The sequence below is a fragment of the Castor canadensis genome, chromosome 3, assembly GCF_047511655.1.
Source record: "Castor canadensis chromosome 3, mCasCan1.hap1v2, whole genome shotgun sequence".
In the NCBI taxonomy this organism is placed as follows: Eukaryota; Metazoa; Chordata; class Mammalia; order Rodentia; family Castoridae; genus Castor; species Castor canadensis.
In genome coordinates, this window is record NC_133388.1 from 54,899,471 (window position 1) to 54,926,890 (window position 27,420).

The 27,420-nt window shown below is 35.5% G+C and overlaps 1 protein-coding gene and 1 non-coding gene across 3 annotated transcripts in view; both read left to right on the forward strand.

Moving 5' to 3' along the window:
• Sos2 (SOS Ras/Rho guanine nucleotide exchange factor 2) overlaps positions 1–27,420 on the forward strand; it is a 100,802-nt gene that overhangs the window by 32,877 nt on the left and 40,505 nt on the right. For both annotated transcript variants that reach the window (XM_074068022.1, XM_074068023.1), the window contains exons 5-8: positions 10,127–10,330; positions 12,916–13,059; positions 19,950–20,060; positions 21,914–22,012. In XM_074068022.1, the coding sequence (XP_073924123.1) occupies positions 10,127–10,330; positions 12,916–13,059; positions 19,950–20,060; positions 21,914–22,012 (558 nt within the window). The remainder of the gene's footprint in view (positions 1–10,126; positions 10,331–12,915; positions 13,060–19,949; positions 20,061–21,913; positions 22,013–27,420) is intronic.
• Positions 11,845–11,951, forward strand: LOC141422023 (U6 spliceosomal RNA). Its single transcript, XR_012446692.1, has one exon. It is a non-coding gene; the product is annotated as a U6 spliceosomal RNA (small nuclear RNA).

Here is a 27,420-nt window from a genome sequence, read left to right on the forward strand (position 1 = left end):
GAAAAGCTGGGATTACAGGTATGGACCACCTGTAATTTATAGCAAATTTGAAATGTAAAATACATTATTATTTACTATAATTACCATGCTGTGTGTTAGATCTCAACAAAACAAAACAAATGGCACATTTATTGGGATTATAGGTGAACCACCAGGCCCAGCCTGACAATTTTTTTTATTAGTGATATTAATTATACAAAGGAGTTTCACTGTGATATTTACATATGTGCATAATGCATATAATGTACTTTGATCAAATCCACCACCTCTATTGCGTTTTCTCATCCTCTCTGCCCTCCTTTTAAATAATTTTAACAGGTTTCATTATTCTGTTTTCATCCATGTATATAAAATATTTCGATCATACTCATAACCCCTTTACTTTATTCTTTGTCCCTCCCTTCTCTCACTGGTTATCACTTCCAGACAATTTGTATTTTACATGATTGGCATTAATTTTTAAGTTCTAGATTCCACATAAGGACAGAACATGTAATATTTGTCTTTTTAGTCTGGATTATTTCACTTAACATAAGGATCCATTTCTCTTTACATAATGATCCATCTATTTTCTTGCCAACAGCATAATTTCATTCTCCTTTATGACTTAATAATACTCCATTGTGTATATATACCTCATGGACTTAACAGACATCTATGGAATATTTCATCCAATAGCTGCACAATACATATTCCTCTCAGCAGCCCATGGAACATTCTCCAAAATAGATCATATTTTAGGACATAAAGAAAGTCTTAACAAATGTAAGAAAATTGAAATAACCCCCTTTGTTCTATCAGACCACAAGGGAATAAAACTAGAAATCAACAACAAAGTAAACTGTAGAAGATATTAAGTACATGGAGACAGAATGACCAGTGAGTCATCAAAGAAATGGGGAATCAAAAAATTCCTAGAACTAATGAAAATGAAAACACAACTTATAGCTCTGCGCATGCACCAAAAATACAAGATCTCAAATAAATAGCCCGATCATATACTTCAAGCTCCTGGAAAAACAAGAAGCCAAACCAAAAACAGTAGATGGAAAATAATAAAGATTAGGGCAGAAAATAATGAAATGGAAACTTAAAAAAATACAAAGAAACAAAAAGTTTGTTCTTTGAAAAAATAAATATGATTGATATACCCTTAGTCATACTGACTAAAATGAGAAAAAGACTGAAATTAATAAAATTAGAGAAGGAAAAGTAGATGTCACAACAAATACCAATGAAATCCAGAGGATTATTAGGGGATACTTTGAAAATTTATAACCTAATCTGGAAAATCTAGAAGAAACAGATACATTTACAGTTGCATTTTACTTACCAAAATTGGACCAAGAGGCTATAAACAACTTGAACAGATCTATTATAAGCAATGAAATTGAAGCAATAATAAGGACTCGTCTAACAAAAAAGAGCCAAGACCAGACTTTTAAAGCAGAATCAACACCAATGCTCCTTAAACTATGCCATTAAATAGAAAGGGAAGGAATGGCCATACCACCCTGAATGTGCCCAGTCTTATCTCATCTTGGAAGCTAAGCGTGGTTGGGCCTGGTTAGTACTTGAAGGGGAGAAACGGAAGGAATGCTACTGAGTTCATTTCATGAAGCCAGTATTATCCTGATACCAAAACCTGATAATGACACAACAAAAAAAGAAAATTATAGACCACTTCCGTTGATGAACACATATGTAAATATTCTCAGTAAAATACTTGAAAGCTAGGCACCAGTGGCTCACGCCTATAATATTAGCTACTTGGGAGGCTAATATCAGGAGGATCATGATTTGATGCCAGTTCAGGCAAATAGTTCATGAGACTGAAATTACCAGAGCAAAATGAACTGGATTTGTGGCTCAAGCAGTAGAGTGCCTGCTTTGCAAGCATGAAGCCCTGAGTTAAAACCCAGTCCCACCAAAACCTCCCCCACAAAAAAAACCTAACTTGGAAACCAAATTCAACAGCACATTAAAAAAATACACCATGATCAAGTTGGTTTTATTCTAGGGATAGAAGAATAATTCAACACATGCAAATGAGTAAGTGTAATAGAGCACATAAACAGAATCAAGGACAAAAATCACATGATCCTCTCACTAGATGCAGAGAGAGCCTTTGACAAAACTCAACAAACACCCTTTCATGATAGAAGACCTGAAGAAACTAGGAACAAAAGGAATGTACCTCAACATAATAAAGGCTATTGTAGATATTAGTCTATACTTGAAAGACCATAAAGATCCCACAAAAAAAAAATCTCAGATATGATAAATACTTTAGGCAGTGCAGCAGGATATAAAATTATCACATAAAACCTAGTAGTTTTTCTGTGTACCGACAACAGAAAGGCTGAGAAAGAATCAGGAAAACATTTCCATTCATAATAGCCTTAAAAAAGAATGCCTAGGAGTAAACCTAGCCAAAGAAATAAAGACTTCTACAAATGACAACTATAAAACCTTAAAGAAAGTGAAGAGACACCAGAAGATGGAAAGATCTCCCTTGTTCATGGATTGGTAGAATTAATACTGTGAAAATGGCTATGCTACAGAAAGCAGTCTGATCCCCCAGATAGTTCCCCTTTTACACTGATGTCCCATCATCATCGTTTTAAGTCTGGATTCCACCTATGAGCAAAAACATTAGATATTTGGCTTTTTGAGCTCTTGCTCAACATGATGATCTTCAGTTCCATCCATTTTCCTGCAAATTAGTAAATTTCATTCTTCTTCAGGACTTGTGAAGTTGTTATGTCTCACTGCAGGGGTCCTGGTAGGACCAGGGTGGAGCACAACTAGTGGTCTGAGCACAACTAGTGGTCAGAGAACACTGCCAAGTGAACCTACTCTTGTAACCCATGCGTTGCCCTGCACAGGGGATCCAGTGTCAGGTTCAGCTTTCCTCCTGCAAGCTCTTCCCTTTTCTGCCTAGGCCTCCAGGTTGATGTTTCTTTTGCAGAGTGATATAGGCCAATAGCCCTTATCCCTAGTATGTATGCTGGGCTGGGCAATATGTTTAGGATGGTTAGCAGGGCTTGTGGGCCCCTGGTCAGACCTTGCAGAAACACATGCTTGTTTTCATGCGTGCCTTTTGCCCTTGGTGAGGGGACACAGTCACCAGTTGGCATGTTTCCGGGGATAAGACTTGTCAGCCTTGTGTGTAGCTCTTGGGGCCGTTGTTTCCTTTGCAGGGGATGTGTTAGGTGGCTCTTGCCACCAATATGCCTGGCTAGAATGGTCTGGAGATAGAGCCAATCAGTTCCAGCTTCCCCAGGCCACTCTGACTCTGCTGGAGCAGTTTTTTTTTCTTTTATATATCTAAAGCTCGATATTTAAAATTTTTTCTCTAGCCACTATATGTCTAATCTTTTACTTGTGTGCTCCCCTGGCTTACTGACTTGCTCACCTTTCTTTGTAGCTACATATCTGAGGTTTAATTTCTGGTTCATGGAGACAAGAATGTGGTAGGTTTCTGCAGTCTCCCATCTAGCCCAAAAAATGAGTTCAATTGTTTTAGACATAGGTTAGACTATATAATATTTGTCTTTTAAGAGCACTTTATTTTGACAGTAGATATTCCAGGTTCAACTTGTTCTTTATAAGATGTTCAAACTGTGGAATGAGTTGTGTCTCTAAAAACTCTGATTCCTTTTAGTAGAGAATGGTATTTAGAAATCAAGGTCTGGGTGCTAGATGAGCTCATTGCTATTGAGGTGTCACTGCTCTGGTTTCTAGGAGGCCAGAGTTAGGGAGTATATGTATATATATACGTATGTACATATGCATTTCTCATTTCTGAAATGCAAATCCAGTAATTTTCAGAGTTCATTTTAGTTTTCCCTTTTATATTTGTAACACCCTTTTCTGAAATTGAGAAACCCAACTTCCATTTTTCTTAATATACTTTCTTACTTGATAAGTCTCTTTTTTCTCCATTCTGGCACCTTGGCTCTTTAGCTTAGAACCCTCCATTTGTGTACTCCCTCCTTACCCAGCTCAAGTTCTGACAACCTCATGCTATTGCTTCCTACTACCACCATGTGAATGCCCTCTTCCCTCATATTATGGTAGGCTGTCTTCCCATGAGAATGCCGTTTCCTCACTCACACTGCAACACCCTATTTCAAGTTGCCCTATCTTATGGGTAGTTTCTTTACCCTGATTGGTCTTGTACTCCAACATCAGGCTGTGTTCCCCTTCCATACAAGACAACCTTCTTATGCCACTTAGGATATGACACCTTGAATGAGCCACCACAGCTTCTCACCATCCACCCTGCACATACCAACTTTATTTGCCTGTTCCACCTCTTCCCTAGTGGTCTTGAACAGATTTTTAAAGGACACTTTAAATTATATTTGAGGTTTACCTTTTTTGTGACTCTATAGGCCAAAGCACTTAAATTGAAAATAAACAGTTTCAGAATTAGAACATTGAATCCTAAAAACGAATTGTCAAGTGACTATATGCTGTGCTTCTTGCTTCTATCTAACCAACTTAATTCTCATTGAACAACCTTCCCATCCCTGTCCCTCAGCCCCACTGTCCCCTGGGCTCTGATAACCACCATTCTACTCTCAACTTCTAGGAAATCAACTTTTTTAGAATCCACATGAATGAAATCATGTGGTACTTGTTTTTCTGTGCCTAAATCTTTACCTTTTGCGATTAAAAAAAAAAAAAAAACCCAGAACTTAATGCAACATCATTTTCAGATCCCCTTGTTATGTTGTTTTAGACTATGATTTCTGCAACCTAAAGACAGTCTAGATTTGGTCTGACCACTGAGTGTAATGAAATGTCTACCTCCTGGATTCAGTGTGCTCTTCTTTTATAATTTCACTGTTAACTTTTTTGACATCTACGTAACTCTGGTTATTTATTTTTTATTTTTTGTTAGTATTGGGGTTTTGAGCTGAGCCATGTCCCCAACCTTTTTTGATTTACTTTTGAGATAGGATCTTGTGTTTATGTCCTGACTGGCCTGAACCTTGATCCACCTATTTACTCTTCCTGTGTAGCTGGGATGATAGGCACATGCCACCACACCCAGCTTTTATTGGTTGAGATGGGGTCTTGAGAACTTCTTTGCCCAGGCTAGCCTCAAACCATGATCCTTCCAGTCTCTGCCTCCCAAGTATTTAGGATTATAGGCTTGAGCCTCCACACCCCGTCCCTGGTTACTTACTAAGATTATTTCACGTGAGGTACTATAATGTCTTTGATTTCTTCAACTCGTGCTATTTAATTTTTAAAATGTAAGATTGAACTCAAATATCGCCCTAAAAAATTTCATACTGTTACGATGCTGTATTCTAATATATCAACATACTTTAAAAATCTGATTTTGAGACAGGCATGGTGGCACTCACCTGTAACCCTAGCTACAGAGGTGGGAGGATCATGAATTTGAGGCCAGCCTTGGGCAAAAGTTATTGAAAACTTTTATTGAAAAGTAAAAACAAAAGGGCTGGGAGCACAGTTCAAGTGGTAGAGTACTTAATCTGGAAGCTTGAGGCCCTGGGTTTAATCATCATACTGAAAAAAAAAATGTAAAGTTGACATTAAACATTTAAATTATCCCGCCTAACTTTTGGTAATGTATACAAATCTGAGAATTTTTAAAGATTACTTAGTAAGAATATTGAAAAAGACAGTATAAGAAATGAGATTTTAAACATACATTATTAGAGACATCCTTCAAGGTTTAAGTTGCCACTATTCTTCATTAGGGCCTTTCAATCAGCTATTGTTTCACCTCTTGTCTAAGTCAGAGTCAACAATGTGTAAAGGGCTTTTCAGGAGATGTAGGTGAGAGGACTCCTGTCCAAAACCAGTCTGGGCAGAAAGTGTGAGACCCTATCTGAAAAATAACTAAAGTAAAAAGGGGTAGGGGCATACAAGCATGAGACTGAGTTCAAACTCTAGTACAATGCCAGAAAAAAATATTTAAAGCAATACTTGCCTGTTATAAAGTATTTTGTTGTACCCAAAATTGCTGAGAATAATTAGATGATCACAAGAAAGAATTCAGCTTCTATTATATGTGTCACTATTAAGGAAAATAGTATTTAAACTGTAAAGTAGAACATACTTAAGGAAATTGTTGTTTAAAAAAGGTGAGGGAATAAGAGGGCACAGAGCTTCTGAAGAAGTTTAATCCTTCAGGTCTAAATGTAATAGGAAATGAGAACTGTATTTTCTTGCATGGTAATATTACTCCATCTGTTTCAAAAACTGACTCTATTTTTTTTAATTCCTTTTTCAATGCTGGGGATTGAACCGAGTACATGCCAAGTAAGCACTCTACCACTGAGTCATCTCCCCAATCCTTTTTATTTTATTTTGAGACAGGGTCTTACTAAGTTGCCCAGGCTGAACTTGTGCTTATAAACTGGGCTTATAGTACACATCACTACCCTTAGCCCAGGTCTACTTTATTGTTCTTGTTTTGAACATGACTCCAAAATGCTTTTTCTTGTCCTAATAGTTTTTATGATCTTTAACTCATTTGTGCATTAGACTTGTTTACACGTCTAGTGGTTTGCAAACATATACATGCACATACTCTCTTTAAACAAGTATTTTTTGTGCATTTACTGTGTGTCAGGTTATGTGGATCTTAAGTGAAAACATTTTTTAATCCTTAGAAGGTTGCTGATGAATGGGAGAAAACAGATATGAAAAGAAACTTTAGTGTAAGTTAGGTGCTTCTATAGAAAAGAGAGAAAATTGCTAACGGAGGACTGAAGCTAGTAAGAGAGTCTAGTAGGAGTTGGAAAGTCTGTAAAAGCTATACAAAAATTTCATTTGTGCTAAATGATGGAAAGATGGGTAGGGATTGGTCAGATAAATAAATGTGAGAGTTGGAGAGGAAAGGGAAGTAAGAAATGCCATTCTAGGAATAGAGAGTACTATTCAGGCTTAAGAAATCTATCTGAATTAAAGCCAACAGTTTGGGGATTAAGTCTAAGGTACTAACAAGTTTTTTCGTTGTGACAACCACATACAAGTAGGTGATGTTATTGATTCTGAGATCTATCAAACTTGGTAATACTTGTCTAGGATGCAGAGAGATGTTAAGATAGAAATAAGCACAAGTCATTATCTAGATAGTAACTGGAAATCATTTAAGGGAATGCTCTTGCTCTTGGTAGCCTTGCTAGTGAATAGAGTCTTCAGATTTTTTTTTTAAATTTTAAAGTTATTTGCCGTATGTTTTTATTTACAAATCTAAAAATTTCACCTAGAAATTCAAATTCCAGACTTTTCTTGAAAAAAGAAAGTAAAGATTATTCTAAAAGGGATCTATGGTGAGATAGAGAAACCTTCCATTTTGCATGTCTGTTTAAAATCAGAATTTATTAGTAAATTTCCTGTGCAGCCCTGTTGGTTTCTTCAAAGTCCAAAGTGGCTGGGAATTGGGTGTGATTGGTGTTCAGTGACAAAAGAGTGGGTTACATGGAATGGGAAATAAGGTATAGAGAGATTTGAGAGTGTTTGATATGAGGCTAGGAAAGCAGATTGGGGTTGAATTGTGAATTGCCTTTATCCTAAAAAAATTAAGATTTTTATACAGAAGACAATGAAATCTATTATCATTTTTGTGTAGGGCATGAACTTTTTTCTTCTTTTTTTTGGTGGTACAGGGGGTTGAACTCAGGACCTTATGCCTACTAGGCAAGCAATTTGCCATTTCAGCCATGCGCCCAGACATTTTTGCTTTGTTTTTTTTTGCGATAGGCTCTCACTTTATACCTAGGTAGGCCTGGACTATGATCCTCCTACTTATAGTGCTTCCCATGTCCAGCCATTGATTAAGATGGAGTCTCTTGAACTTTTTTTTTTTTGCTGAACTTGAACTGTGATCCTCCTGATCTCTGCCTCCTGAGTAGCTAGGATTATAGGCTTGAGCTACTATGCCCAGCTTTAACTTGTTTTTAGAAACATAACTTTAATAAATTGGGTGAGGAAGACATGTGGCAGACAGATAAAATTATGAGGCTTAGATACCCTTGTAAAAAATGGTGGTCATTTAGTAGTCTAATCTAAAGCATGGGAGGCAATGGAGAAAACTGAGCAGATTTTAAAATTATTTCTGAGTTAGATTTAATAAATTACAGAGAAGGGGTTCGTGTTTATTTTGTTATTATAATTTACCAGCAATCAGTATAATTTCTGGTGATTAGTTGATGTTTTTGTAAATCAATGAATGAATAAATGAATGAATGATTCATTCTCATACAGTGTTGTCAGAACTTCCTCTCATTCCTTAGCGCTTCCTTTCTTTTTAAATTTATTTTATAATGTTGTGTTGGGGGTATATTGTGACATTTACATAAGTGCTGACAAGATATCATAGTTAAATTCACCCCCTCCATCATTCTCCATTCTTAGAATAATTTCAACAGGTCTCATTTTTCCATTTTCATACATGAGTACATATTATTTACCCCCACAGTCATCCTCCTATACCCTTTCTTTTTATCCTTCCCCCTCCTGCTGGTACCAACCCCCAGACAGTTGCCTTCTGTCCTCCATTTTTGAAAAAAGACACTTTTGTTTAAGATATCTTTACAGAGAGTTTCATTGTGACACTTCTGTGTATGTATGTATTGTATCCTGAATTGGTTCATCCACTCCATTTTTCTCCTTTCTATCTTAGTCCTACAGGTTTGAAAATTCTATAGTCATTCTTACATAGGATATACATCAACCATATTCACCTTTACTTCCTTCTTTTATATTCCCTCTTCCCATTAGTGACCTCTCCTTAGTGCGACCTGTTTTTCATTCTTGTCCTTTGTTGTTTAGGTGTCTGTTCGGGATTTTTGCTTTGGTATTATACCTGTACATACATTGTGCTTCAGTCAATGTAACCCTTCTCCACTGCACTTCCTTGCCCTTTTACCCCTCTTTTTTTTCCTTTCTTTTTTCTTGAACTCTCAAAGTACTATTTAGTTAGTCTTGAATATCTAGTTAACTGGGTCTAGTTTTTTGGTTTTTTTTTTTAATTTTTATTACTTTAAAATGTGTGGTCACCTTATTCCTGTTGCTTTTGATTTATAAATAGTTCTTGCCTATTGGTCAACTTAAGTCCATAGTGGCATTTTTTTGTTGTTGTTTTTGTTTTACAGTTTCTAAAAGAAACTGTTTAGGCATGCATGAACTTAATAGCAGATATGGATGCAGTAAATATAGTCATACCTCAGTACTATAGGGAATCAGTAGCAGGACACCTGGTAGATATGAAAACCGATGCTGACATCCCTTATGTAAAATGGCATAGAATTTGCATACACCCTATACCATCCTCCTATAGTAATCATCCTAGATTACAAAACCTACTTCAATGTAAATGCTGTGTAAATAGTTGTTATGCTGTATTGTTTAGGAAATAATGACAAGAAAAAACTTTACCTGTTTAGCACAGATGCAGTTTTATTTTAAAACTATTTCTGATCCAAGATTGGTTGAGTCCACAAATGTGGAACCCACAGATACAGAGGGCTGATTATGTATTACTAGAAAAGCTTCACACTGTCATCTGCCTTCACCAACTCTACCCAAGTATATACTACCTTGCTAATAACACAGCAAGGGACTACTGTGTTGGATACCTACTGTTTGCTAGACACAGTAGTGCACATTTTGTGTACGTTACCTCATTAAATTCTTCCATTAGTTACATTTTACATATAAGGAACCTGACTTCCAAAACAATAAATAATTTGTCCGTAATTACAGTCAAGAAAGTAACTGAACTTAGTTTTTGTCTTAGATTGCTATTTTCCAAAGACATACTCTTTTTTGCTATTATATATGTGTTTGTATGTGTATGTATTTAGTTACACATGTGTAAAAATATACATACATTTGTATATTTTGCCATTGGGTTTATCTTACTTCCAGAAATACCTATTTTGCCATATCCAGTCTCATTTTAATATTTTTCACCTTTACCTTTCGTTTTTCTTTTTCTAAATTTTATGATACAAATTTGCCTTTAGTATACATGGTTCTTACTATTTAATGTCTTAATTTGAAGTACTCTGAGACAGTTTGATAAAATTAAGTAAAATAACTTTGTACATTCCTTATTTATATTTCTTAGGTTTTGATGGACATGTTTGATCAAGATGACATAGGTTTGATTTCTCTCTGTGAAGATGAACCTAGTTCTTCAGGTGAATTAAACTACTATGACCTTGTCAGAACTGAAATTGCAGAAGAAAGACAGTATCTACGGGAACTAAATATGATCATAAAAGTATTCCGAGAAGCCTTTCTTTCTGACAGAAAATTGTTTAAGCCTTCTGTAAGTACCTTTTGAGTTTGAAGTTCTTTATATCCCCAAAGCAAATAGCAGCTGAAAATCATAAACAGTAATGTTATTTATGTTATTAGTATGAGAAATTAGTATGCTATTGGTATGTGAAATAAATTAGTATTTATGTTATTAGTACATTACATATTTATGGATTTTTAAAATATGTGAAGTGTTATACTAATGTAATAAGTGCAGTGACAATGAAAATTAGACACAGTTAGAAGGGAAAACATGCTAGAATAAGACCTTTTTCTGCTAAACAGTTTCTAAGATTTAGTAAGACTTAATGAAACTTGGTCATTCATTTAGAAATGGTAAGAAGATGTACAGGCTAGAAAATGAAGACACATGTTTTTTCCTTGTCTTTTGGCAAGCACTTTAAGGCAGTAGTTTAAAGTTTTAAGAGTGGAATTTTTAAAAAATAAGATTTTATGGAAAATGCCACATAACAAAAACAGAGCTGTTCTTCATGTTTGCCAAGCAGGTGCTCTACTGCTTGAGCCAGACCTCTAGCTCTTTGTACTCTGGTTATTCTGGAGATAGGGTCTTGCTTTTTAACCCAGGCCAGCCTGGACTGAGATCCTCCTATTTTATGCCTCCCTCACTGGAATGACAGGCATGTATCACCATATGCAGCTTTTTTCCATTGAAATGGGATCTAAGGAAATTTTTTTGCCCTGGCTTGGCTGATCTGTGATCCTCCCAATATCAGTCTCCCAGGTAGCTAGGATTACAGGCATTAGCCACCAGCCCTCGACTTGTTTTTCCTCTGATCTCATGCTCAAGCAGACGACTTCTGTGATCAAGATATAGAGGTGTTTTTCTCCATACACCAAGTAATTGGGTCCAGTGGACCCCCAACTGGTATCCTATAATTTTACTCAATTCTGACTTTATCTACCTGGAGATGGTGTTAGATTCCATAGGTATAGGGTTCGGTCCCAACATGATTGCCCCTAACTTTAGCCATCGATGATAATTCTCAGGTTGTGACTTCTGAGTAACTGGCTATAATAAGTTGAAGTTCCTATGACCCTCTTTGTGTTTGATTATTTGCTGGAGTAGCTCACAAACTCAGGGAATACTTATGCTTACTAGTTAATTTTTTTATTTTTAATTTTGACAATACCGGGGTTTGAACTCAGGGCTTGCTAGACAGGTGCTTTACCACTTGAAGCACTCTACCAGTCCTTTTTTTGTGTTGAGTTATTTTAAGATAGGCTTTCGCTTTTTGCCCAAGCTGGCCTCAAACTATGATCGTGCTGATCTCTGCCTCCTGAGTAGCTTGGATTACAGGCGTGAGCCACTAGTGCCCAGCTTGTTTACCACATTATCATAAAAGATATTACTAAGGGTACAGATAAATAGCAAATGAAGAGGTGGATAGGATAAGGTATGAGGGACCTGGAGCTTCCTTGCCTTTTCTGGGAAGGTATTCTTCCAGGACCTCCATATGTTTAGCAACTTGGAAGCTCATGAAATCTTGTTTAAGAGTTTTTATAGTGCTTGCTTCAGCAGCACGTGTCCTAAAATTGGAACCATACAGAGAAGATTGGCATGGCCTCTGCATAAGGATCATATGTAAATTTATGAAGTGCTCCATTTAAATTAAAAAAACCCGAAAAACCCAGTTAGTATAGAGCTTGATTTCCAGCCCTTCACCCTCAGAGGTCAATGAGTGGCAAGAATAGTTCCCTCCCTGGATAGACCCAGCAGTGATCTCAAGTAGTCAGGATCACAGTTAAAGGTCAGCTTGGGTGAAAAGTTGGCAAGACCCCATCTCATCAAACAGGTTAAGTGTGGTGATACATGTCTATAATCCCAGCTATGTAAGAGGTAGGTATAGGTGGGAGGATTACCATCCAGTCTGGCCTAGGCAAAAACTTGAGACCCTATCTGAAATTCCCAGGTTTCAGGAGATCCATCATCAGAACCCAGGACAAAGACCTAGTGTATTTCATACCATAGATCACATGTGGTAGAGCTAGGATTCAGTGTTCAGGTCTGTCATGCTCCACAACCCATATTTCCATTACAAGATACTAGGCTGAGTAATAGTTGACTATAACCTGGATAGTCAGTGGACTTATGTCCAGAGGACTCAAACCCAGATATAATTTATATGTGGGCATTTGAGTGAAATCTTTAATTCCTTCTTAAATTCAGAAGACAAGTCATAAATTGTAAAGCCAAATTGTATCTGGGTTAAGAGTCATCTTCATTCTGATTCTAGTGTTTGTCAACTCTTTAAGACCTTAATCAATTCTTTTAGCATCTTAGACTTTTTAAAAATAAATTCTTTATGAAAAGAATTGCTTATGATCATTCACAACATGAAACTTGAGGACTGTTGAACAAAGCTATCTAGAATTTATATTTCCAGTATTTTTAGTATCTGTAATCTGAGAGATTTCACTATGTCCTTGAATATATTTCTATGAGATTGGGTGAAAATATACCTTTACACTTACAGTGTTTTTCTTATTAGTAATTTTTTTTCTTTTTCTTATTAGTAATTTTAAAGCACAGTTCTCAACCTTACATACCTTATTCTTTCTGTTTTCTTTTTTCAGGATATTGAAAAGATTTTCAGTAACATTTCAGATATACATGAATTGACTGTGAAACTTTTAGGTCTGATTGAAGACACAGTTGAAATGACTGATGAAAGTAGTCCTCATCCCTTAGCTGGCAGCTGCTTTGAAGATTTAGCGGAGGTAAGTTTATAAAGCTACTTTAAATTCTCATTAAAGTCCTAAATGCTGTATTAAGAATGTTAGTAAGATATTATCTATAAAAAATAGAAGATACCATAAAAAAGTACTTAAGATTTAACCAATAACAATCTAAAATTACATTGTGTATATTTTTAGTGACACTTTTCTTTTTATTATTTATTTTTGACACAGTGAAATCCTTTTGCCTCAGAGCCTCCCAAGCTGCTAAGACTATGGGGGTGTTCCACCCCGCCCAGCTAGTAACATTTTCTTTGTATGGTGATATTTATAGTGAAAGTTTATATACTAGAGAAGTAACATTTAGGATATTTATTTAAATGCTAAGTGCATTTAAGGTGAAGAGAAATAACTTATCGACACTTGTTCGTCAGCTTTTGTGGATTTTAAATTTCAAAAATTGAAAAGGAAGGCATATATTATTTTTTTAAGTGAAAAATCATTTTTAAATGATTATAAAAGTAATGTGGCTTATTTTAAGAATAGTTTAAAAATAGAGACAGATATAACTAAAATAAAGGTCACTCTATTTTGCAATTCCCTTTCCCCCGTCCCCTCTCTCTTTCCCCCACCCTCTCACTACCAGTCAGAAACTATTTTGCCCTTATTTCTAATTTTGTTGTAGAGAGAGTATAAGCCATAATAGGAAGGAACAAGGGTTTTTGCTGGTTGAGATAAGGATAGCTATACAGGGCATTGACTCACATTGATTTCCTGTGCGTGGGTGTTACCTTCTAGGTTAATTCTTTATGATCTAACCTTTTCTCTAGTACCTGGTCCCCTTTTCCTATTGGCCTCAGTTGCTTTAAGGTATCTGCTTTAGTTTCTCTGCATTGAGGGCAACAAATGCTATCTTGTTTTGTGAGTGTTTTACTTATCCTCATACCTCCCTTGTGTGCTCTCGCTTTATCATGTGATGAAAGTCCAGTCCCTTTGTTGTGCTTACCCTTGATCTGATGACCGCATATGAGGGAGAACATACGATATTTGATCTTATGGTCGGGCTAACCTCACTCAGAATAATGTTCTCCATTTCCATCAGTTTACCTGTGAATGATAACATTTCATTCTTCTTCATGGCTGCATAAAATTCCATTGAGTATAAATACCACATTTTCTTAATCCGTTCGTTAGTAGTGGGGCATCTTGGCTGTTTCCATAACTTGGCTATTGTGAATAGTGCTGCAATATACGTGGGTGTGCGAGTGCCTCTGGAGTAACCTGTGTCACATTTTTTGGGTATATCCTCAAGAGTGGTATTGCTGGATCATATGGTAGATCTGTATTTAGATTTTTAATAAGCTTCCAGATTTTTTTCCAGAGTGGTTGTACTAGTTTGCATTCCCACCAGCAGTGCATAAGGGTTCCTTCCCACCGCCCCCCTTCTGCATCCTCGCCAACACCTGTTGTTAGTGGTGTTTCTAATGATGGCTATTCTAACAGGGGTGAGTCAGAATCTTAGTGTGGTTTTGATTTGCATTTCCTTCCTGGCTAGAGATGGTGAGCATTTTTTCATGTGTTTTTTTGTCCATTTGAATTTCTTCTTTTGAGAAAGTTCTGTTTAGTTCACTTGGCCATTTCTTTATTGGTTCATTAATTTTGGGAGAGTTTAGTTTTTTGAGTTCCCTATATATTCTGGTTATCAGTCCTTTGATGTGTAGCTGGCAAATATTTTCTCTTACTCTGTGGGTGGCTTCTTCAGTTTAGAGACCATTTCTTTTGATGAACAGAAGCTTTTTAGTTTTATGAGGTCCCATTTATCTATGCTATCTCTTAGTTGCTGTGCTGCTGGGGTTTCATTGAGAAAGTTCTTACCTATACCTACTAACTCCAGAGTATTTCCTACTCTTTCTTGTATTAACTTAAGAGTTTGGGGTCTGATATTAAGATCCTTGATCCACTTTGAGTTAATCTTGGTGTAGGGTGATATACATGGATCTAGTTTCAGTTTTTTGCAGACTGCTAACCAGTTTTCCCAGCAGTTTTTGTTGAAGAGACTGCTATTTCTCCATCATATATTTTTAGCTCCTTTGTCAAAGACAAGTTGGTTATAGTTGTGTGGCTTCATATGTGGATCCTGTATTCTGTTCCACTGGTCTTCATGTCTGTTTTTGTGCCAGTACCATGCTGTTTTCATTGTTATTGCTTTGTAATATAGTTTGAAGTCAGGTATTGTGATACCTCCTGAATTGTTCTTTTGACTGAGTATTGCCTTGGCTATTCGTGGCCTCTTGTGTTTCCATATAAATTTAAATGGTAGATTTTTCAATCTCTTTAATGAATGTCATTGGAATTTTGATAGGAGTTGCATTAAACATGTAGATTACTTTTGGGAGTATCGACATTTTTACTATGTTGATTCTACCAATCCATGAGCATGGGAGATCTCTCCACTTTCTATAGTCTTCCTCAGTCTCTTTCTTCAGAAGTGTATAGTTTTCCTTGTAGAGGTCATTCACATCTTTTGTTAGGTTTACACCTAGGTATTTGATTATTTTTTTTTTGAGGCTATTGTAAATGGAATTGTTTTCATACATTCTTTTTCAGTTTGTTCATTATTAATGTATAGAAATGCTAATGATTTTTCTATGTTGTTTTTATATCCTGCTACCTTGCTGTAGCTATTGATGATGTCTAGGAGCTTCTGAGTAGAGTTTTTTGGGTCTTTAAGGTATAGGATCATGTGTCTGCAAATAGAGATATTTTGAGTTTCTTTACTTATTTGTATTCCTTTTATTCCTTCTCTTGTCTAATTGCTCTGGCTAGGAATTCCAGTACTATGTTGAATAGGAGTGGAGATAGTAGGCATCCTTGTCTGGTTCCTGATTTTAGAGGGAACGGTTTCAGTTTTTCTCCGTGAAGTATAATGCTGGCTGTAGGTTTGTCATATATAGCTTTTATAATGTTGAGGTACTTTTCTTCTGTTCCTAGTTTTCTTAGAGCTTTTATCATGAAATGGTGTTGGATCTTATCAAAGGCTTTTTCTGCATCTATTGAGATGATCAAGTGGTTTTTGTCTTTGCTTCTGTTAATGTGGTGTATTACATTTATTGATTTGTGTATGTTGAACCATCCCTGCATTCCTGGGATGAAGCCTACTTGGTTGTGGTGAATGATCTTTTTGATGTGTTATTGAATTCAGTTTGCCATTATTTTATTGAGGATTTTTGCATCAATGTTCATAAGAGATTGGCCTGCAGTTCTCCTTTTTGGAGGTGTCTTTGCCTTGTTTTGGGTTAAATATAATACTGGCTTCATAAAATGTGTTTTGCAGTTTTCCTTCCCTTTCTATTTCGTGGAACAGTTTGTGGAGGGTTGGTATTAGTTCTTCTTTAAAGTTCTGATAGAATTTAGCAGAGAATCCATCAGATCCTGGACTTTTCTTTTTTGGGAGACTCTTGATTGCTGCTTCAATTTCATTTTGTGTTATAGATCTATTCAGGTGATTACTGTCCTCTTCAGTTTTAGATGATCATATGTATCTAGAAATCTGTCCATTTCTTCAAGATTTTCAAATTTATTTGAATATAGGTTCTGAAAATAGTCTCTGATGACTTCCTGGATTTTCATAGTGTTTGTTGTTATCTCCCCTTTTGCATTCCTGATTTTACTGATTTGGGTTTTTTCTCTCCTCATTTTAGTCAGGTTTGCCAGGGGTCTATCGATCTTGTTTATTTTTTCAAAGAACCACCTTTTTGTTTCATTAATTCTTTGTATAGTTTTTTTGGCTTCTATTTCATTGATTTTAACTCTTATTTTTATTATTTCTCTCCTATTTGTTTTGGGATTTGCTTGTTCTTATTTTTCTAGGAGTTTGAGCTGTAGTATTTGGTCATTGATTTGAGATCGTTCAGTCTTTTTAATATATGCACTCATGGCTGTAAACTTTCCTCTCAGGACTGCCTTTGCTGTGTCCCATTGGTTCTGGTAGGTTGTGTTTTCATTTTCATTGACTTCCAGGAACCTTTTAATTTCCTCTTTTATTTCATCAGTGACCCATTATTCATTAAGCAATGAGTTGTTCAGTTTCCAGCTGTTTGCATGTTTTTTGTCTTTATTTTTGTTGTTGAGTTCTAGTTTTAATGCGTTGTGATTAGATAGAATGCATGGTATAATTTCTATTTTCTTATATTTGCTGAGGCTTGCTTTGTGCCATAGGATATGATCTATTTTCGAGAAGGTTCCATGGGCTGCTGAGAAGAATGTATATTGTGTAGAAGTTGGATGAAATGTTCTGTAGACATCAACTAGGTCCATTTCATCTATGGTATGTTTTAGAGCTAGGATTTCTTTATTGATTTTTTTTGTTTGGACAACCTATCTATTCATGATAGTGGGATGTTAAAGTCTCCCATTACCACTGTGTTGGAGTTAATATATGCTTTTAGGTCCTTCAGGGGTATGTTTGATGAAATTGGGTGCGTTGACATTGGGTGCATATAGGTTGATAATTGTTATTTCCTTTTGGTCTATTTCCCCTTTTATTAATATGGAATGTCCTTCTTTATCTCATTTGATCAGTGTAGGTTTGAAGCCTACTTTGTCTGAGATAAGTATTGCTACTCCTGCCTGTTTTCAGGGACCATTGGCTTGGTAAATCTTCCAGACTTTCATCCTAAGCCTATGTTTATTTCTATTGATGAGATGGGTCTCCTGTAAGCAACACATTGTTGGATCTTCCTTTTTAATCCAGTTTGTTAAACGGTGCCTTTTGATGGGAGAATTAAGTGCATTAACATTAAGTGTTAGTACTGATAGGTATGTGGTGATTCCTGTCATTAGTTGTCTTAGTTGTTTGAAGGTTTGATTGTGTGTACCTAGGTTGAGGTTACTCTCTACTGTCTTGCTTTTTCTTTTCCTGTGGTTTGGTGCTGCCTGTCTTTTCATGGTTAAGTTGGGTTTCACTTTCTGTGTGCAGAATCCCTTGAAGAATCTTTTGTAGTGGTGGCTTTGTGGTCATATATATTGTTTTAGTTTCTGCTTGTCATGGAAGACTTTTATTGCTCCATCTATTTTGAATGATAGTTTTGCTGGGTAGAGTATCCTAGGGTTGAAGTTACTTTCATTCAGTGCACGGAAGACCTCACCCCAAGCTCTTCTTGCTTTTAATGTTTTTGTTGAGAAGTCTGCTGTGATTTTGATGGGTTTACCTTTGTATGTTATTTGTTTTTTCTCTCTTACAGCCTTCAATATTCTTTCTCTAGTCTCTGTACTTGTTGTTTTAATGATAATATGTCATGGGGTAGTTATAGTTTGGTCAGGTCTGTTTGGTGTTCTGGAGGCTTCCTGTACAGGTGTATCTCCAGCATCTCTCCAAGAGTTTACTTTAGGAAGCACGCTTTCTGCTTCCTCCCTCTAGTTGCCGTCTTGGAATCTTCTCCCCTAACTCTTGACAATTTCTGATCTTCTTTCTATCTCTGTGAATTTGCTTATTATATTTCTTATAATCTTTTCTGTCTGCTTATTTTATTTAGCATAATGTTTTAAGGTTTATCTATGTCAGTGCATGTGTTGGAACATTATTCCTTTCTATGGATGAATAATATTCCATTTCATGTATATTTAGGTAGAACATTCTTAATCTGAAAATCCAAAATCTGAAATGCTCTGTAATCTGAAACTTTTTGAATGCTGGCTGATGTGGCTGATGCTCAAAAGTTTTGAATTTCAAAGCATGCACTTTGAGGCAGCACAAGTAAAGTCTATGTAAATATTAAAATAAAAACAAAAAAACTAAATATAGAAGCTTCAAAATCTAAAGCACTTCTGGGTCTCAGGCATTTCCAATAAGTGTTCTCAGCCTGTACCACATTTGGTTTATCCACCCGCTGGCCGGTGGACATTTGGCTTTCTCCATCTTATAGCTATTGTGAGTAATGCTGCATTGTTTACAGTGAAAACACTGGATCATAGGATAATTCTGTGTTTAATTTTTTGAGGAACTGGCAAATTGTTTTCCATGAAGGCTGTATACCATTTTGCACTCCCACTGGCAATCAAAGAATTCTAATCTCTCTGCCTCTTTTTCAGTACTTATTTATTTTTGAAAAAACAAAACAAAAAATGACAATGCCTTTTTTTTTTTTTTGCGGTACTGGGGCTTGAACTCAGGGCCTACTCCTTGAGCCACTCCACCAGCCCTTTTTTTGGGATGGGTTTTTTTGAGATAGGGTCTTGAGAATTGTTTTTCTGGCTGACTTTGAACCATGATCCGCCTGACCTCTGCCTCCTGAATAGCTGGGATTACAGACATGAGCTACCAGCACGTGGCTCAGTTTTGTATTTTTAAGGTGCAAAATGGAAACAAATCTCCTAGGTTTAACTAAATAAACATTGGGGTTATGATCATTATCATAGGAATTTGTTTAAATATAAACATTGGACAAAGTATAGCAATTTCTACTTTATTTTATTATGTACCACCTTTGCTCTTTCTAATTTTGGAAACTATACAGTAGATAAAACAGGAATCAATTTCGCTTCATTTGGGAATATCCTAAATGTGAACTCATTACAACCTATGTAGTAAGCCTAACTGACTTTCCAACCTTCATCTTACTAAAAAATGCAGTTTTAATTTACTGGGAATAAAATGTGCATGTTAATAGTTTGATACTAGTGACTACAAAGTACCAAACTATTTTAAGTGTCCTATTTTAAGACTTTTCATTTATTGCTCAAAGTCTGAGCTTAACGTTTTAAAGTTGTATCAGTTGCACCCATAGTTATTATTTGTCCCTCCAAAATAGAGAACAAAAGTGATGGAACCCAGTTGAGGACTTAAACAAAAAATTGCCATTAAGTAATCTATACCATATTAGGAGAAAAGATACTCTTTTAAACCTAATACATTTTCATTTTTTTAAAAACAGGAACAAGCATTTGATCCCTATGAAACATTATCACAGGACATTCTTTCACCAGAGTTTAATGAACACTTCAGTAAGTTGATGACCAGACCTGCAGTTGCTTTACACTTTCAGGTAAACTTAAATTCATTGTTATTTTTAAAATAAAATAAGTAAAGAAATAATTTTAATTTAATTTAATTTATTTTTAATTTTAATTATACTTTTTTTATAAAGCAAGTGAGAAAATATTTAATCAGTCCTTAAAATCTTGTTAATTCTAAGCTTCTTTTAAATTGTCTTCTATTTTCTGCTTTGAGATCTTTCTATCTGTTCTTAATGTACAATATCACAAATACTGAATGACCAGAAGAATCTGGCACGTTGGAGATTAGGAATATAGAGATGAATCTTCAGAGCTATTTCAGTATAAGGAGTGAAGAATAGGCTCACACATACTTACTTTTCTCTCAGCCCTACAATGTAAAGGAGATAAATATCATATTGAAGGGAGTGTGCAGGCTACTTGGCTCTATAATGCAGTTAGATAAAGTGAAAATAAATGGAAAGAGACAAAATTATACTCACCCTCTGTCAACATTTACAACAAAGGTTACATTGGCATAGGTATTGTTTATTAGCTGTGGAGACTTCTGTATCTAGACTGCCTCTGTCCTCTCAGGGTATGAATGTGCTCAGGTCTGTATTGTCCTCACACAAGCATATAGACAAGCTTTACTTCACTCTAGCTGGCCACTTTTTCACTGTTTCCACTTTGCACTCAGTCATCTTCATAGTTTTTGTTTTGTTTTGTTTTTTTACCATCTTCATGTGTATTTATTTTTCATTTTCTTCTCCAACTTCTTTTACATAATACCTTTTGCCATACTCAGTTCCTATCATGTGTTGATCTAAGGTGTAAAAACTTTCAGGGCACCAACCAGGAAAAAAAAAAAAAGTATTGCTTTTCAGAGTTCATGGAGTAGGAGTTTCCAGAAGAAAGGTGTGAGGTGATTAAGGTTAAAAAAAAAAAATATTGGTAGTAAAATTTCCTATCTGCCTATGTCTGACTACCCAAGAACTAAGAAACGAGATACTTTACCAATCACAAAGGAGACTATGAAGTTTTTAAAAACAGTACTTCATAGTTCATTTGGTGTATAGGAGAGGAGACACTTGAAAAGTTCTTATGCCTGAGTCTGTTACGATAAAAACAGTTGTAAGCTCTACCAGATTTGAGACCATGATATTGATATGTTTATTTGAATTTAAGAATGAAGACAGGCTTTCGGACAAATTAAGTCTAATGTGATTGTTTTGTTAGTGGAGATTGGCTTTGTCAGTTATTATAATGTATTTTTCATAAATAAGCTAAATGTTAAATTTATTCACTCATTGGCAAATTATATTTAAGTCACATTTGCAGTATACAACAGCTCCAAAAATATATTGTAACTATTTAAGTTTAAAACATTTCTTTTTTCTTTCCTTTTCTCTTTCTTTCCTTTGCCTTTCCCTTTCCTTTTCTTTCTTCTTTTTCTTTTCTTCTTTTTTTACACAGGCTCTTGTTGGAACTTACAATCCTCCTGCCTCAGCCTCTGAGTGGTGGGATTTATAGGTGTTCACCACCATGCCTGGGTAAACTTAAAATATTTTTGATGACAACATAAAAATGTACAAGAGTGTAAATAGCTTTTCAGAAATCCTTTAGTGTATGTGGAAGCCACATGTTTGAAGGAAAGCTATAGAAGACTACTGTGAAAGTTATTTAGCCATGTAAGAGATGAAGAAGTATATATATTTATGTAATAACTCAAAGGAGGAAAGAGGGGAAAACTTGATTTGTAGTACTTTAATTTCAACATAAGACGTGCTTTCCATTAAAACTTCATAAGTGTATACCTCATATTTTTAAGATACAGCTCTATTAAGCACTGCTGTAATGTGTCCTTGGTATCAGAGATGTACTATGTGTTTTTGCTTTGCAGTCCATTGCTGATGGCTTTAAGGAAGCAGTTCGTTATGTTCTTCCACGCCTTATGCTGGTGCCAGTGTATCATTGTTGGCATTATTTTGAATTATTAAAGGTAAGGCAAAAGATTCCTAAGCCAAAAGTACTTGTATTTCTGAGGCCTAAAACCTACTTTTTGGCTTGATCATATTATTTTTTAATACTTTTTATTCATAAAAATAAAATATCGTAGGCCTGGTGGAATGCTTGTCTAGCATGCAGGAGGCCCTGGGTTTGATTCCGACTATATTTGTCTTAAAATTTCTAACTTCTTTTTTGAAGAAAATCTTATATATTTTATTTATTTTCAGATTCCATGTGGTAGGCAGAGAGGGGGAAAATTTATCTTTCATTTCGAAACAAAATCTCAAATGACTAACCTAATAAAAGAGGTTTGTTTGGGTTTTGTGACAGGTTCTCTCTTTGTAGCCTAGCCTTGAACTTCTGATCATCCTGGCTCAGCTTCCCAAGTGCTGGGATTATGGATATATGCCACAATGCCCAGCTTAGAGTTTATCTTTTAGTGATTTTTTGGTTTTGTTTTTTTTTTTTGGCATGGTACTAGGGTTTGAATAGGGCCTCACACTTGCTAGGCAGGTGTTATACCACTTCAGCCACTCCACCAACCTCAGAGTTTACCTTTTCAAGTGAATTTTTGGAGTCACACAGTACTAGTCTTTTAACTCTTGTTTTATATATTAATTAATAATTTTTATGCATATCTTTGCTCTAAATATTCATCCTTTTTAAACTTACTGAGAAAATCATTTTTGAAGTTGACATTTTTTGCCTTGAAGTGTGATATTCTTCCTCTCTTAGTTTGGACCAAGCAGCACATTAGAAAGAAAGAAAGAGTGTGTGTGTGTGTGTGTGTATGTATGTGTGTGTGTGTGTGTGTGTTTCTTTGCTTTATTTTAATTTACTCATCAACCACTAGTCTTAGTCACATTGGCCAAGAGAACTTGTAGTCCAGTGATTAATTGGTGACAAAAGTAGCTGACCAGAATAATTCACACCAAGCATGGTGATGCACATCTGTGGTCTTGGCTGTTTAGGAGGAGGAGGTAGCATTGCAGACTGATGCCAACTCTGGCAAAGTTAGCACATGAAAACCCTATCTGAAAAAGCAAACTAAAAGCAAAACAAGGATTAGGGTTAGAGCTCAAGTGGTAGAGCAATCCCCAGTTCAAAAAGAAACAAAAAAACAACAAAAAAAGGCATATCTGTGATATAGATAACTATGTTTGGCTTATCTACCTTTGAGGACAGACTACAAAAATACTCTTTTTTGTCAGTGTGTTCCGTGGTACAATTTCAGTTCACAGAGATTCTACTTCCTTTACATTAAACCTTAACACCATAGTGAAACAGATACATGAAGAATATACTCAGAACTGGGGTTTAGTGACTACGTTGTGTGTATTGTAAAAGGCACAGTTCCAGGTATCTGCATTAGTGACTTGTGCTTGTGAAGTTTTGCTTCCAGCTACAGCTGTGGAAAGCCGTTGCTCACTCTCACTAAGACCCCTCCTTTCCTGGTAGAAATCCCACATAGCTGCTGCTGGGGGCACAGTCATGGTGGAGGAACTCAGAGCTAATTTCCCCAAGAAGTGGTTTCATACTGGTAGTACTAATTCATCCATATTACTGACTTTTTCAGTCAGTTTAAGGATTTAGGCACCATTGAGAAGCAGGTAGGCACCATATGTAAAGTTACTCCATGAGAAAATCTGTTCTAAATCCTAGACTTAACTGAAGAATTTTTCAGCACAGCTCAGATACAAGACTTCTGTGCACATTTAAAAGTGAGTAAGTAGGAATCCAAAGATGAGTCAGTCCATCATAGTCAATGTCTTGATCTTAGATGCAGACATAGTAGCTATAAGACCAATCTTGTAATCATTCATGACGGGGGAAAATGTTTCAACTATATAGCCAAACCAAGATTTTAAAATGTTGGCAAATATATAAGACAACTGTAAGACTAATGATAGAACTTCTAAGAAGACACTAACAGTATCTAAAACAAAATTTAGAAATCCAAATAGACATCGTGAGGGTTGTTTGTATGTTACTCGTATGAAGCCTGCATTCCTTTTATGAGTTCTTTATAGATCCATTAGTCTCCATGAGATATATAACCAAGTTGTTCATCTATTTGTGCACAAGAGCTGATTCGCTCTGTCACACCCTATGGGTAATAAGACTCCATAAAAAGAATTGTTGAGGTAGGTATTCATTAGAAATCACCAAATGAATTCCTTGCCTACAAAATATATTTAAAATTATTTTGGCTGTTTTTTAAACTTTTTTAAAAGCATGTATTAGTTGTAGAAGGGGATTTCATTGTCACATTTGCATACATACATGCTTATAGTGTATCTTAGTTAAATTCACCCCGTCCATCATTCTCTCTCATACCCCCTTTCCCCTTCTTAGAACAATTTCAACAGTTTTCATTGTTCTATTTTTAATGCATGTTCATCCTCCTTCATTTTCTCTGTTTACCCTCCTGGCTTCCATTGGTAACCTCCTCCAGACCTTTCCTGTTCTTCATTTTTTTTATGTGTATGTTGATTGTTCAAGGGAGTTTTGAGTTAGTATTTCACACATGTATATATTGTACTTCTCTGTTACTCTGTCTCTATCAACCTGTTCCCCTTTTATTCAATAGCTTTCAATGCCTTTCTTTATACGATCTTCATGCACAGGTGCAATGTATTTCAATAATCTTATCATTCTGTTTTTCCTCTACCGCCTCCCAATAGTCCCCTCAGAAAGACCCACTATTAAAATCATATTCATTCATTCTCATCCTCTCCCTCTCCCTCTCCCTCTCCCCTCCCTTCTCTCCCCCCCCCCCCCGCCCCTGACCCCCGGCTCTGGCTTGTATTTTAATGTTAATACTAATGGTTTAGATGGACAAAGTAAACAACCTGTCTAAATCAATAATTTATTGGTGTCCTAAAGGAGAGGTACAAATAATCAAGCAAAAAGTTGCTTTGCTTCTAAAGAATCATAAAAAAGTTGGGTAAGAAAATTTTACTGCGCAAGATATATTGGAATTACACTTGAAAAGGGGAAACAAGCTATGTGCCCATGGCTCACCTATGGTAATCCTAGCTACTTGGGAGGATCATGATTCAAGGATTGCACAGGGAAATAATTCACAAGACCCAGTCTCTAAAATAACCAGAGGAAAGTGGACTGGAGGCATGGCTCAAGCAGTAGAGCTCCTGCTTTGCGAGTGTGAAGCCCTGAATTCACCAGAGAGAGAGAGAAAGAGAAACGATCTAAAAGTAAGCAAAAGTGCTCAGATGTTAGCTTTAGTCAGGGAAAATCACTAGCAGTGATGTACGGAAATGAGAATAGATGGTTGTAAATCTCTGGCTTTCATATGCCCACCTCAGTAACCATTCCTGCCTTTTAAAGGTGAAAGAAATGAGAAATACTCATCCATTAATTCTGATGCTTGTCTAAAGGCAGCAGATTGTGTTTTATTATAGGTGCTGTAAAGCTTCAAAGAATTAACATAGAGAAACCACCCATGTCAGATCAATGAAGCTATTAGCTTAGGAATAAATGTGGATATCTTCAGCTTTAGTTCATGCACAACAAGAACAAATAGAAATGTGGAATGGGAAAGATAAACCACATAAGAGAAGATCTAACAATGACAAAAGATTTGAATGACTCCACAAAAGAGTTTATCCAAAAGGCCAGTAAACGTATATTTAAACTCATTGAAAATCAAGGAAGTACAAATTAAAATCATAAGATACTCTTGCATGACAGAAATTTAAAAGTCTAAAAATATGCATAAAGGGCAATATGAACTCACAAATTCTGGTAGTAGTATAAACTGTACAACTTGCTTTGGAAAATTGCTTGATATTATCCCTCAGATTTGAACATCTGCACACAAGCAATTCATACTTGAGTCTATACTCTAGAGAAATAATACTCTAGAGCACGTGTACCAAGAGGCATGTACAAGAATGTCTATGCCAAATGTTTTCTGTAATAGCAAAATACTGTCAACCAAAAAGGATAAATTGTGATGTATTCAGAACAATAGAAGCAAAATTAAGTATAGTAACACACAACCTCAATGAAACTTACAAATATAACTTTGAGAGATAAGCATATTCCTTTGTATGTATATACCACATTTTATTTATCTATTCTTCTTTTGATGGGTTCCTTCCACCTGTTGGGTACCATGGCTATCTGATTTCCTTAAGGATTAGTGATGTCAAACATCTTTTCATGTGCTTCTTGGCCATTTGTGCATCTTCTTTGAAAAATATCTATTTAAGTCATTTGCCAGTTTTTAAAATCTGATTGTTTTTGTTGTTTAGTGGTAGGAGTTCTTTATATATTCTGAATATTAACCCCTTATTAGATATATGGTTTGTAAATATTTTCTTCCTTGTGTAGGTTCCATTTTTGTGATATTGTTTTGGTTCATTACTAATCCAATATAAGTCCCATTTAATGTTAAGCTTACTTTGGCACAAGAATCATAAGGCTAGACCAGTATGACCCAAGTGTATCATACTCTTTTAGGAATAAAAAAATTGTCTTGGGGTAGTTTTAAGCCACTGTTTTAAAGTATCCACTTCAGTGATATATATATACCAAGAAAAATTTGTGAACTTAACATATAAATATTACTTGAATTTTATTTCCCAATATTAGATTTATGATAAAGCAAGATGGAAAAACAACTATATAATGAGAAATGGCAGGATACCATATAGATTTTCCCTACCATTATTTTTTAAAGTATATTGTTGGATTACTGTTACTCATAGCAATATTTTAAAGTTCATCTTGTAAACATTTTTCATTTTGTTCTTCTCAGATTTAAGCCTTTTTCCTAAAGTTGATCACAAACCACTTTTTTCTTTTCTTTTTTTCTCAGATAAATTTAAATTTTTTCTTTCTTTTTTTGTGACAGTGCTAGAGTTTAAACTCAGGGTCTTGGGGGGAGAAATGACCCAAGCCTTGTATGCACATATGAATAATAAAATTTAAAAAAAATAAAATAAACTCAGGGTCTTGTGCTTACTAGGCAGGCACTCTATCACTTGAGTTTCTCCATCAGCCCTCTCAGATAAATTTTTACAAATGTAGTACTTGGGTTTGTAGGGAATTGCAGGCACTCTATATGACTTTTCTCTTTTTTTAAAGATAAATTTTACATTATTAAAAACATTCATAAGTCTTTATGCAATCGGAAAAAGAAAACATTCAATTCCTAATTTAAAAGTAACTTTATGGTATAATTCTTATATTCAAGGGAAAAAAACCTGTGTCTTTTACTAAGGATATATAAACTCTCTCACTTCAGAATTGATTTATCTAAGGCCAAGTAAAATTCTCTTACTGTACTAACTGCCTGTGTGTTTCCTGGATATTTAGTGGAAAGAGCAAAACTTCCCTTTCCTAAGAGATCTTTACTTTAGTTTAAAGCTTAAT